The 12,580-nt window shown below is 59.8% G+C and overlaps 4 protein-coding genes across 4 annotated transcripts; 3 read left to right on the forward strand and 1 right to left on the reverse strand.

Annotated features, from left to right (window-relative positions):
* Positions 1–977: 977 nt before the first annotated feature.
* PAN0_004c2289 (uncharacterized protein) lies at positions 978–1,629 on the forward strand (the record flags this gene model as incomplete). Its single annotated transcript, XM_014802234.1, has 2 exons — positions 978–1,041; positions 1,133–1,629. 2 exons carry the CDS (start codon positions 978–980, stop codon positions 1,627–1,629), a joined length of 561 nt encoding a protein of 186 aa, XP_014657720.1.
* Positions 1,630–2,384: 755 nt separating this feature from the next.
* On the forward strand, positions 2,385–5,612 carry PAN0_004c2290 (uncharacterized protein; the record flags this gene model as incomplete). The annotated part of the gene is made up of 1 exon (XM_014802235.1): positions 2,385–5,612. One exon carries the CDS (start codon positions 2,385–2,387, stop codon positions 5,610–5,612), a length of 3,228 nt encoding a protein of 1,075 aa, XP_014657721.1.
* Positions 5,613–9,015: 3,403 nt separating this feature from the next.
* PAN0_004c2291 (uncharacterized protein) lies at positions 9,016–11,102 on the forward strand (the record flags this gene model as incomplete). Its single annotated transcript, XM_014802236.1, has 4 exons — positions 9,016–9,020; positions 9,375–9,399; positions 9,625–9,787; positions 9,922–11,102. 4 exons carry the CDS (start codon positions 9,016–9,018, stop codon positions 11,100–11,102), a joined length of 1,374 nt encoding a protein of 457 aa, XP_014657722.1.
* Positions 11,103–11,378: 276 nt separating this feature from the next.
* Positions 11,379–12,430, reverse strand: PAN0_004d2292 (uncharacterized protein; the record flags this gene model as incomplete). The annotated part of the gene is made up of 3 exons (XM_014802237.1): positions 11,379–11,438; positions 11,520–11,607; positions 11,697–12,430. The coding sequence occupies 3 exons, from the start codon at positions 12,428–12,430 to the stop codon at positions 11,379–11,381; spliced, it is 882 nt and encodes a 293-aa protein (XP_014657723.1).
* Between the last annotated feature and the right edge of the window lie 150 nt (positions 12,431–12,580).

Below are 12,580 nucleotides of genomic sequence, written 5' to 3' on the forward strand. Positions count from 1 at the left end.
GCGCGCAAGCGAAGGCTGGCAGGTAAACGTATGGCACGTCGGAGATGGACTGCCTCGTTGTGGCTGTGATTGAAGAAAAATCCGAGCTGCTTCGGACAGCTTCCGAAAGGTAAGAGGGGCGATGCGGATGGAGCTTGTTTGCAGACAGGAGCAATTCTAGCGAGCGAGGCGAAGAGGCGAGATGGCTCGATGCGGATGGTCCGAAGCAACCTTTCAATGTGCTGACTGAAAACGAGATAAAATCTAGGGGACCGATGCAGGATGAGGGTGATGAGGATGTGGCAGAGGTTGCAGAGCGGCTCGACGGGATAGTAAGTGAGGGCGGCAAGGAAGCGGCCGACAACGTTACGGTATGAGGAGCATGCATGTGGAGCTGCACCTGTACGTGATTTCTCAGAGGGCAGTAGTCAGAGGTGATTCACGTCGGATGTGCCGGGTTGCGTGCCGCTGCAGCTGCGCGTGTTTCCAGAAAAAGAGCGAGGCGTGCGTGCGTTCAGGGTCCTCCGAATCGCCGCTAGAGGACCGTGACCAGAACAGCGCCGGCCGTTCATGCTGCCGTTTCCGCTCGCGCCGATTTTGGCTCGAGTCCCGCTGTGCCTCCGACGACGTGCGGATTAATGTGCCGTTCGAAGAGACGCTACTGTGTTCTGGAGCAGCAGCTGGCTCAGCAATGAACAATGTGGGAGCTGCGCTGGATTGTTCGGCTCGCAGGCAGCGATCCGTGTCCCGTGCCGCGCTGAGCGGCTCGCGTCGAGGCAGGCGCTCGGTGGGTTTGCGACTCGAAATTCGGCAATCGGGTTTCAAGGCCCCAGTCAACGCGCTCGGTGCATCCGATGCAGCATGAACGGCCAGAGTCGCGACACCTGACCTCGTCCATCAGCGCCAGCTTTTGACTTTCGTCTTTCACAGCTCATTTTCAACCCCCTCATCCAGTCTCTTTTCGCCGCTCTCACGAAGGAGTGTGTTGCCGTGCCATCATGGTCGCGAATGACGACCCAAAGTCGAAAGACAAGTCCAAGGCCAACGACGATGTCGACCGAGGTAAGCAGGCTGCAGAACTGCGTTGAGCGAGACTTTTCCTAATGACACCCAAACTGACCCTGCGTGCTTCTACAATGTGTATGGTAAACAGAGCCCGTCGTCGACTTTCAAGCTCTGCCGCCCGAGGTGGTCCACTCGTACGTTTCCTTCTTCGACCTAGCAAAGTCCTATCCACCACAAGACTCGTCGCAGTCTGGCGCAGAATCGTCCAGCAATGGCCGAAAGCGAAAGGGGCGAGCATCGCCACCTCCAGCGCTGGGATCCAGCAGGAAACGCTATCCGAATGACGCAACTGCTGCCGACATCGCAGCGACATCCGGACCAGGAGCATCCAAGGCCTTTGACGACGAGCCCGCTTGCCCGCCGCACTTCTTCGATGCAGACGCGGCAGGCAACTACCTCAGCCAGGTCGCCACACAGCACTTTGCATCGCAGCCCGCGCCAAAGGAAGGAGAAGTGGTGGTGGGGTTCCTGTACAAGTGTCGCGCCAAGGGCGAGCTGAGCCGCCCTCTGGCACACTATCGCCTCACCGAGGCCGCCTCGGACAAATCACCCGCAGCCGAGGCAATGGCGCAGCGTTCCAGATGACGGCAATGGCTGCTCTTCACCCCTCAGCCTAGCTTACATACCCAACGCTCCGTCCGCCGACTCGTCTTTTGCTGTAAACCTTGTGCTCGCACCTCTCCATGCGGTCTTCCGAATCATCGCACTGTACTCTAAACTTGTTCATTCTATGTTCGGGCTGGACGGGTTGTCGATGCGGTGTTCACAATGCACCCCATTGTCACCTGCGCCTTGCTGCAGCACCGGAGCGTTGTGCCGGGCGAGATCCGCACATGAGGCAAAAAGTGCGGGTGCAGATGCGCGCGGGTTTGGGCGCGCTTGCAAGCCTTGTTTACCCCACCCGATGCGCTCTTTCGCGGGTGAGGAAAAAGATCGCAGGATGGGCTCGCAAAACAATCAATTGTTTTCTGCAAATCGGGCGTGGATGTCGCGAGAGACGGCTAGGAATCTGGTCCTTCCACCCCCCGCGACGAAAGCAGAGCGCACGACGACTAATTTGCACGCCGCGCTTCGGATCCTCCTCCTTCTTCACCCTCACCCGACACTCCGACCATGTCCGTGCTCTAGTCAGCAGGTGTAGAGAGACCCAACTCTTTCATCAGCTTGCCATCTCAGTCAGCACCTACTGCCGTGATCCCGACGCATCGCCACCTTCAAAATCTTGTTGGACAACGGCCCAGCCTGCACGGACACCACTTCCTGCGTCCTGCACGACCCCCACCGTCGACAAATCGGCTTTGCGCGTCTGACTAGCATCTTCGTCTTGCCTACACTTCGACATGCCTGCGAGACGGTCCCTTGGTGCTGTGGCTGGCCCGTCGGCCCCTGCCGCCCAGCCGCAGGTGGTTGAGCTCCATCCGATCACAAAGCGCCTCCGCAAGATGTGGAAGTTCGCCGCTGTTTGCCAGTTTCTCTTCGTCTTTGACGAGGCCTTTGGCATGAGCGGCTTTGAGACCGAGACTCTCGAGTCGGACTTTGAGGACAACGAGGCCAATGTCGTTCCCGACCTCATCAAGCGGCTTCTCTACACTCTGACGCTTGATCGCTCCATCACCCTGGACAACTGGCAAGATCACCTCAGAACGCAGTACAACCTGCGTGATGCCGACTCTCAGGCCCGCTTCGGTACGCTCGAGCAGCCTGTCGAGTGGGTGCAGCTTTCGCTTGAGGACAAGATCAGCACACTCCACGACCTGTGCGAGTGGCAGCTCACGGACCCAGAACGCTTCCGCAAGCTCGTCAAGTCCGAGGAAGACGTCACGACATGGCGCGTGTCTCCCATCGGCTGGGACGCGCATGACAATGCATACTGGCTCTTTGACGACAATCGCATCTGGATCCAGCGCCCAGAGCCGTTGCCCAAGCCTGCTGCCAAGGCACGTCCGCCCGCCAAAAAGGGCACGAAGCGCGCCAGGGCGGAAGCAGCCGCCGCTCGACGCGCCGCCTCGAGCGCCGCCAAATCTTCACCCGCGCCGAAAGCATCTGGCACCAAGCGCAGCCGGCCTTCGGATGCGACGCCCGTCTCGACTCTCTCCAAACGCACGCGATCTTCCGCCACCTCCACACCTTCCAAGCCCCCACCGAGGCGCGGAACGCGAACATCTGCCCGATTCGCCCCCCTGGACGTCGAAGAAGACACAAAGCCTTCGAGTGGCGACGGCGCCGACGACGACTCGGACCTTTCAGATTCCGACCTGAGCGACCTGCCCGACACCACCAACGACGAGAGCAACGGTGCCAGCCTCGACGTCAAGATGGAGACGGTCGGCACGGACGAAGCAGTCGAGGAAGCGGCGGCTGAGGAGGAGGAGGAAGAAGAAGAAGAAGAGGCAGAACAAGAAGACGAGAAACCAGCAGACGGCGAAGAGCAAGAGGAATGGATCGAGTTCGAGACCATCGTGGTGACACGACAGCAGTGGATTGACTTTGCCAAGCGCTTTGCCAAATCAAAGGACCCCAACGAGAAGAACCTGCATCAGTTCATCAACAACGAGATCCTTGACCAGGTGCTCGCCGCCATGGACGAGATCGAGCGGCAGCGTGCGATGGAGCAGGCGCTCGCCAACCGCAAGCGCTCCAGCCGTATTGCCATGAAGGAGTCCGAACGAGAGGAGCGCGAGCGCGATCGCGAAGCTCGCGTCAGGATGGAAGAGAAGATGGCAACCATCCGTCAGGAAGAGGAAAATCAGCGGCAGAAAGAAGTGGAAGAGCACGAGGCGCAACGAGCCCGAGAGAATCGCTTGCGGGAGCGCGAGGAGCGTCTGCGTGCCAGGGAGCTCGAGATCGAGACGCGTGCCATCCGCGAGGAAGAGGAGCGCGAACGCCGCGAACACGAGCGCGAGGAGCGCAAACGCAGACGTGAAGAGATCATCGCCAACGGTGGCGTGCCGCCGCCTTCCAAAGACTCGACCCCCGTGCCCGAGGATGGCTCGATGCATCCTCTGAACGGCCAGGACGAGGACGACGAAGTGTGGGAGCTCAACTGCGAGGTCTGCGGCAAAGCAGCCATCAGCCCTCCCGACGAGGACGACGAGATCGTCTGCTGCGAACAGTGCAATGTCTGGCAGCACATCAAGTGCTGGGACAGCTTCGACAAGCTCGTTGTCGGCCTCAAGAAGAGGCGTGACTGGGATTCGGTCGATTTCTTTTGCTCAAGGTGTCGTCCGCCTTCGCAAGGCACACCGGCTCCGTACCCTGGCATTCTTGCGCAACGCCCCAAGTCGAGCCCGCGAAGCGACCAGCGCGGAGTCTCGCGCTCGAGCAACGGACCCGACAGCCCAGTACGCAATGCCGACGGTCCCGATTCTCCACGTCAGAGAATCAAGCTCGTTTCCGGCCACAAAGGCACAGGAGTAGCTAATGCGCTGACCGCTGCGGAGTTGGAAGCGTCGTCCGTAACGACGACCGGCATCCAGTTGGCCAAGCCGCCCATTGTGCCGTCGCAGGCATTGCCTGCTCCGCCATCTGGCGTCAAGCCTGCAGAGACTGGCGTCCTGACGTCGTCGGGCGCAGCGACGTCCCGTCCATCTCCTGCCGTCGCTCCTATTGGCCAGCTGCCACCGCCATCGAGCCATGCCTTGCCCTCCAGCACCGAGGCGACTACGTCCGGTCGCCCGCTGCTTCCTTCTGCCAAGGTGGACGAAGTTCCTGCAAAAGGCGATCCGACCAAGCCCGCTGCCGCTTCCAGCGATTCCACCAACGGCGCGGCCGCAGGCAACGGTGCCGCCAGCTCCGGCTTGGGCATGGGGAGGCCAACGCAGCCTCCGCACTTCCCCGCAGTGGGCTCGCCACAGTCGCCCTCGTCAGCGTCTGTTTCCAGCCCAAATGCGGGCGGCAATGGTAGCGGAGCCGGCTTGCTGTCGCCTCGCTCGCCATCATATGGAGCCACGCTCGGAAGCCCCGGCTATCGTCGGCCTTCGCAGCCGTCGGGCTCCTTCCCGATGCGCCATACGCCGGCCAAGTCGCCTCTTTCGCGTCCCTATGATGCCTCGTCGCACCGGGACGACGCGCCCGCCAACGGCTTCAGCCTGGGACCGCCACGAGCGGCAAGCCCCTCGGCGGCGCGGGGCGCTACTTCTCTTGCAAGTCTCGGTGCTACGGCCAAGTCGCTTCACCCTTCGTCGGCTGCCGCGCCGCCCGTGCCTGCCAAGGCGCTTGGCGACGTGGTGAGCGCCGCCTTCGCAGCACCTTCTATCGGCGCCAGTGCGGCCAGTGTCCCTGCGACCGGCCCGGGTTCGGCAGCGCAGGCCGGCCATGCATCACCGTCGCAACTGCAGTCGTCAGCTCTAAGCCCGGAAACGCTGAAAGGCAAGGGCGAACCTGGAGGCCAGACGAGCGACCTGGACGTCAGGAAGACCCCATCAGCGGCTGGGAAGGCGCTTCACACGCTCGAAAACGGTCTCAACGGTGTCCCGCAGCCCGAGCACGGCGAAGGGGACGCTGAACGCCGCAGCGCTTCTCCCGTCAAGGTTGTTGAGCTGCCACCGACGCATGTCGAGACCTCGTAGCTTGGCGGTCGCGTCAACATCGACGTTCCTGCAGTTTGACCCGACTCCGCGTTCAATAGGAATGGATCTGGATAGCTCTGACGAATGGGATTGCCTGTGCCCGCGTGTGACAAGGTTGGTGAGAATCGCTCCGAGAGGCTAATGCTGCCGACGGGATGGCAGCATGGTGGTGTTTGCGGAGGTGTGCGAGCCAGCTGCGTTTAGGCACGGTTGCCTCAAAAGCTCGGCAGGCACAGCGAGTAAGCTCGGTCGCATATCGACGTCGCCTTTTGCGCGACGACAGCCTTGTGCAACACGAAAGACCGCAACAGCAGGCAAGGGCGAGCTCGTGTGATATCGTACGATTGCTTCAGCGTCTGATACGGTCGAGTGCCAGCAAGGTCTGATGCCAGCACAAAGCCAGGATTGACTCAAGTTGTAGTTGGAGGGAGGCATGAGGCTGAACCGAAGCTCGACGACCCGCACAGGCGTACGACGAGGCAGCTAAGGTTGACAAAAGACGCTCGTGTGGTGCGGCAAACAGCATGGCAGGGCGAGGCAAGTCCAAATGGCCAAAATGGGCCCACTGTAACTCTAACCGCGCGTTTGCGTTTGCGTTTAGCTCGTCCGTTGGAGCGCGGAGGTGGCAGTCAAGTCGCCGCCCTCGACCTTCGGAAGAGGAGGGACAAGGACGAAGAAGCGCTCCACCCGCCGTGTCGCTCGAAGATGATCCGTTCCCGAGCGGGGAGACGAGAGCTGCTCTAGCGTGGCAATGTGACTTCTGCAGATCAGCCCGGTCGGCTGTCGAGTTCCGGGTATCCCGAAAGACGAGCCACCGGTTGTGGCCGTCCAGGACCCTGTTCTTCCAACGCCACGACTCAGCCAAAGCTAAGAAGCCCGTATCTCCACCGGCAACCGCCAAGTGGGAGTTCATAGCGATCGAAGACAACCGGCAAAGATAACAGCGCTCCTCAGCTCTTCGGCAACTCTCGCCAGGCCAAACCTTACTCATCGTTTCGGTTTGAGCCCGCCGACAATCTCTCCATTTGTAGCAACACGAGCTGAGTCACACGGTCCCGACATCCAAAATCCAATCGATGTGCGGCGACCAGAGCCAGGCTAGCCGACCGTCGAGAGTCGTGTGAAGCGAGGCGCGCGTGTCAACGGCAGGTGCGACTTCTTTGGGGGCGTTCCTGTTCTTCGGATAGACTTGCCAAGCACGGATCAGCCGATGTTACCCACGCCTTCTGCTTCCGGAGCTTTGGCTGGCCCAGCCGAGGACAACCTCGATCCAGTTGATGCTCAACTTCCGAGGTGGCAACATGCGCCGCTGCAAAGATTCCGATGTGAAGATTCTGTTGCGAAGATTTGACCGCTCCAAAATTTTTTGGCTTCGGCGAGCGGGTGTGCTGCCAGCTACTACGGATGCTTTTACTGGCGACTGTCTGTACCGCCTGCTAGCATTGGACAACTTCATTGCACCGCGGCAACTCGGCTCCAACGAAGACGATCGTTGCCGCGAGTGCACGGGACATCAGCCGCTCCCTCGAAGAGTCGCTTCTGGCAATCCGACAACTGCCAAGGCGGCCGACCCACCACACGTAGAGAAGAGGAGAGAAAAAAAAAATCAGAGTTGTGACCATCTTGGCATCCGAGCTTTTTCGGGCCTCACCCCGCTGCCGAAGGGGAGAAAAAGCTCCGGCTTACTGCTGCCCGACCGCTAAGGCACGGAGTTTGAGTTGTCGCCAGCGTCCCTGAGAGTGGGCTGCCAGAAGGGGCGAGCCGAAGTGGGTTGCATCTGGCAAGCAACGAAGCGTGACGCCCCTCGCCAAGGCTCGAGCTCGAGACGCCGCGATGAAGCGGGCTCACCGCCACGAGAACGCGCGACGACCGGCCCGCTGCTCCCAAATAGCAGCCAAGTCGAGCCCACTTCGAGAGGCGAATCCCGAGCCACGCCGTACAAATGAAGCCCAACGCGCACAGCTCGGGGGCTCGGGATTCTTCCCTTGTTCATCTGGAAAGCGCGTCCCGCCTCTGACCGGCCAAGGCTTCATTCTCGGCGCCGTCAGCTTGAGGAGCGCTTGATTGGGTCGGCCAATACACATAACGACATTGCATGTCGTTCCCCGGCTTGCAATGGTGTGATTGTGATTGTGGCTGTGGAATGCCGGCTGCGCTCATGTCGCCATGGTGCGAGCATTGCAGCACGCCACCCAACAACGACTCATTTGGCACAACAAAACAAACGCACCGGTCTTCGGAGCGCAAGGCTGGACGGTGCCTGCCCTGCGGACAATCGAGAGCAACCGAAGCAACCTTGAGCGGCGTAGCCTGAGCGTCCTCCAAAATCCTTGGCGAGCTGTCCATCTCGGAGATTCTCTAGGCCCTGGCGCGTGGCCGGCTAGCACTCAAAGCTTTCGTTCGTAGCTTCGTATTAAGACGCGTGAGACTATTCTCCCTCGAAATGGAACGCTGAAGAGTGTGATGCTGCACGAAGAAGCGAAGAAAAAGGAATGCATGCAGCCAAGCATGCATGCATGAAAGCTCCCAACGGGCCGTGATGGAGCGGTAGCTTTGTGGCTCGGTGATTCAGCGAGAAGATTCAATCCATGCACGTGTCATGTGCATCGGAAGCAGGGTGGGGAAGTTGCCGTCGGCAGTGGCCGGCTAGAAAGCCATTCAGGGTCATCAAGCAGAGCCACGCAGAGCGACGCTCTTCCTTCCCACAGCTCAGCCCAGCCCTCGGTCATAACGGCGTCAGATTGCTGTTTCCGTGCTGTCCATCGGCGTGGGATGAGATGAAGCAGGGACAACGTTGTCCACTCGAAACACGGTTCGAGGTCGCCACCGCTGCCTTGCACAGCCAAGCGTTTCGGTTGCCTCGTTCAGTCGGAGCCAGATCCCAGCCGCGCGTGGCCTACGCCTTTCAGAGTCTGAGGACAAGAAGAAGGGTATGCTCAGAGACAGATGAAGCCGTAGACGCGCCTCGTGCTGGCTAATGAGGCGAAGAGCAGCGGACCTGCACCGACGCAGATGCACGACCCGACGCACCGAAGCAGTCGATTCTGGCCGCAAAGACTACAGCTTTCAAAGCAGCCAAGCAGCCGCGGGCTCGCGCGGCCGCGGAAGAGTCACATCCATCAGCGGCGATCCGCTGGAAGAAATCGCTTCGGCCCTCTCTTTTAGCCACAAGTGGGGTTCGGAGATTTCCGATTCCTGCGGCTCTCGCTGTCACAGCGATCGCGGCCGCGATTGTGATGATAGCAAAGTGCGACTGGCTCGGTGACTTTCCACCGCTGCATCGCGCGGTACGTTAGGATCTGCGTTTGGAGATCCAAGGAGCACGAAGGCTGCTGGGATTCGATTTCGACCCAAAGATTGGGCGTGTCATTCTCATACCGCCCGCACGCCCGCCAGCGCAGCCATGAGGTTCGTCAAGAGTGCAGATTTCCGCCGTGTCACTTCACTAGCCTAGCCACGATACGGTTCGGCACTGTGTGATATCTTGTTTTCGCTCGCCATCTGGAGCGGAACCTCGCCGAGAATGCAAGCGACCGAAGCGCGAGGTCGATGCAATTCGGCGGGACGACTGCATGGTCGCTTCACCTTCTCACGCCCATCGATATCACCGACGAAGAGCTTAAGACAGCTGCAGCTTGACAGCTTGTCGCCTCGGAGGCTTTCGCTGCGGGTCACACTGCCGCAATTGACTCGGCGGGCATCCGCTCGGATTCGGACGGCTGCGTTGCAGCGTTGCCTCGACTTCCGGTCTCGCCCCCGCAGCGCAGCGCAATGGGCTGACAGTCGGGTCAGCACTTTGATTGTGCCGATTGTGCCTATGTGACTGTGACTGTACAGCAACCGTAGCAACGCAACCTAGTCAAAGTCAGCCACATTCCAACTCTGTTTTCTTTCCAGTGTCACGGCAATAAATTTTTGTCGCCGCCACCTTTTTTTAACCCTCTTTTTTTTCTCCTGGTCCCACTCTTCTGCCGTTTCCGCCTTCGGGCCGTGTGCTTTTTGTTCGCTCCAGGTCGGAGGAAAATCGCTCCGTCACATTGCTGCTTCCCAACCTGGACGGAGCACGTCCAGCTACACGCAGGCGGTCCGGGAGCCATTGGGAGAGCCGCTGCGGACTCGACAAAGCCTTCCTGGCTCAGCTGCGGCAAAGGATATATACCTGAGGCCTGTCCAGGGTGCCGCTGCTCTCTCGGAGGGATATAACACCATCGATATCCATCGCCACACAATTACGAACGCTTTTCCTCCCCGCCCTCGCTCAACCCCCTACGCGACCCTTTGGCGTGTTCACACTTTCACCGCGCTCCAGTGCAAGACGAGTCCTCGGCCGACGATCAAAGCATTGCTATCCGTACTCCACACGATCTTTCGCATTTCTGGGCAGCGAGCCGGTTCTCCACCCAGGTATCTATCTTCCGCTCCACCAAAACCTCACTGGTAATGTTTGCCACGCTTGAAGATCTCCAAATGTCCTCGAACAAGGTCGGACAGGTGCCATCCGCCGGTGCCGCTCCAGCTCTCAACCCCAGCTCCCACAATGTCGCCATCACCCTCAAAAGGGCAGCATCGAACCTGTCCACCACATGCTCGTCGGACGAGATCCAAGTCATCGACGAGCAACAACCCGCTATCCCAATCCGCCCGCCGGTCGAGCCGGGATACGCGAACCGCCACTCCGAGCTCGAATGCGGCAGCGTCCACACGTGCCGACGCCATCCATCCCCTCTGTACGAACGACGCAAGCAGGACGATCTCGATCTGCTCGGCGACTCTCTCGACAGTGGTCCATGCGCGAGCGATGGCTTCTGCAGGCAAGATGCAGACACAAGGGGCCGTGCCCGTGGCACCAAGCGGCTCCCTTATCCGAAGCCAACAGACTACAAGCGATGCGGGCAGCCATGGCAGACGGGCGGAAATCACGTGCAGGGGCTGCATCGCCACCGTCATGACGTTGGCAATGGACTCAATGGCTGCCCTTACATATGCTTCAATAGCGAAGACGGGAGCCATGCTTCTAGCGGTCGCACTCCCGCAAAGCACAGACCACTGCTTCCGCCGAGCCCATTCGGAGCCGAGCACGAAGCTGTGGTTTTCGACAACTTCGAGGAGTCAGGTCCCACAACGCCCGCATCCGAAGCGGATGCAGATGCCAAGGACCCCTTTGACACGCACCTGCGATTCGTGCGCCCCGCACTCCCGATCTGCGCCAACCCTGGCGCGTTCGTCGGGCTCGAATCCGCCAATGAGACAGCAGGCTCTTGCACGGACGGATCGGAAGAGAACTCTCGGACAAAGCAACTCTGCAACACAAGCGATAGGGTCCGCCAAGCACGCCATCATCGCGCCGTCAGCGAGCTCTTCGGTGGGCCGATGGCGCCCCTTGGAACGAATGATGTGCGGAACACGCGTCGCCGGGCCACGATCGGATCGGACGCCGCGCACCCTCGTCGATTCGCCAACCTAGCGCGACGCGGTGATCAGTCTGACTGATCAGCAACGTTGAGCTGGGAAGCTTTACGATTCATTTCAGCCAGGGGCAGTCGGAGAGAGTCCAACAAGGCGGACGCCGCCTCTCTCAGATCGTCTCATTGGGAACCGACCCAAAAAAGACCTTGAAAAAACTGCTTGGCCGATGGCACCTTGTTCGTTACGCGATTCTTGTTCTTCTCGTTCGATTGCAAACACACCACTTTGCTCGCCTGTTTCTCGATGTACGCGTTTGGCCGCAATGAGCGCGAGGCTTGGGATGAATCGATGTGATTGGGATTAGGCTACAAATCTGGTGATCTGAGTTCGTGCCAATGCTGGGAGGGGGGCATTGCTTCCCTGTTGGGTTGGACGCGAATCCGGGGACAAGAATGTATCAGTATGAATGGACATCGGTAGAAGGTCAAGCAGAAGGCATACGCACGAGAGATGGGCTGGCAGATAAGGTTTTGCGGACTCGTCGAATTCGACAATGTGCGAGACCTCGACAGCAGGACGGCCCTTGCATCTAAGAGGACACGAGAAGAACGAGAGAAGCACAGCCGTCAAATGGTGATACTGGAATTGAGTGAATAAGTAGCGATGCGAGCCACTTACATGCGGAAGATCCGATCGATGGGTTGGCAGACGACGCGCGTCGGGTGGAGATCGCAATGGTACTGGGTGAGCTCGGCGAGTCTGCACTCTGGGGTCTTTGCCTTGGTCTGTGCATCTGTTTGCCCTTGTTCGCAATGAAGCGGAGAGGCGAGGGAGCGGAATGGCACCAATGGCGCCACCAAGTCCGAGAGAGAAGTCAAGGCGCGTTCTGCGAAGCCGATCGAATTGGCGGATGTGCCGATGGATGCGGCCGCGGAGGATGTGACGCTAGGTGTTGGAGAGTCGACCGGAGCTTGAGCCTGCTCGATCACGTGTGCTTTGCCTGCATTGTAGCCGTGGTAGGTGCCCATCAGGTATGTGCACGCGCCCACCGAAGTGGCGAGCGCGATCAGGGTACGATTCGACCATCGCTGCTCTGGCCGGTTCGAGCGCGCTCCTCCGCGAGCGCCTCCGGCACGACCACGGTTGAGCTCTTCGAGCCGCTGAGCTTGTAGCCTTGCTAGCCTTGACCGTTCGTCCTCAGCTCCTGCAGGCTTGGTTCGGGGAGTCGCAGGCGAGGAAGCGGGTGCAGCTGGCTGTGCTAGCGGAGCGGGCTGCGAGGCATCGCGACTCGGAGCGCCACGCGACTGGTACCGAACCGTCCCGACCCTCCGCGCTACAGAGAAGCTTTGGAGAGATGTGCCCTTCAGGACCCTCGCTGCTGCAGGTGTAGACCAGACGTTCATCTTGACCATGGTGCAAGTGGTGTATAGGTAACGTAGCCAGAGGGCGAGTGTGGAGGACTGCTCCAGCCAAATCTGAGCAAGCAAGCACTTCCGAGTGCCGAACCGAACGTCGATTTACTGCCAAGGATAATTGCGGTCTAACAAATGTATCCGAGCCAA

This window comes from Moesziomyces antarcticus (assembly GCF_000747765.1).
Source record: "Moesziomyces antarcticus DNA, scaffold: scaffold_v10004, strain JCM 10317, whole genome shotgun sequence".
NCBI lineage: Eukaryota > Fungi > Basidiomycota > Ustilaginomycetes > Ustilaginales > Ustilaginaceae > Moesziomyces > Moesziomyces antarcticus.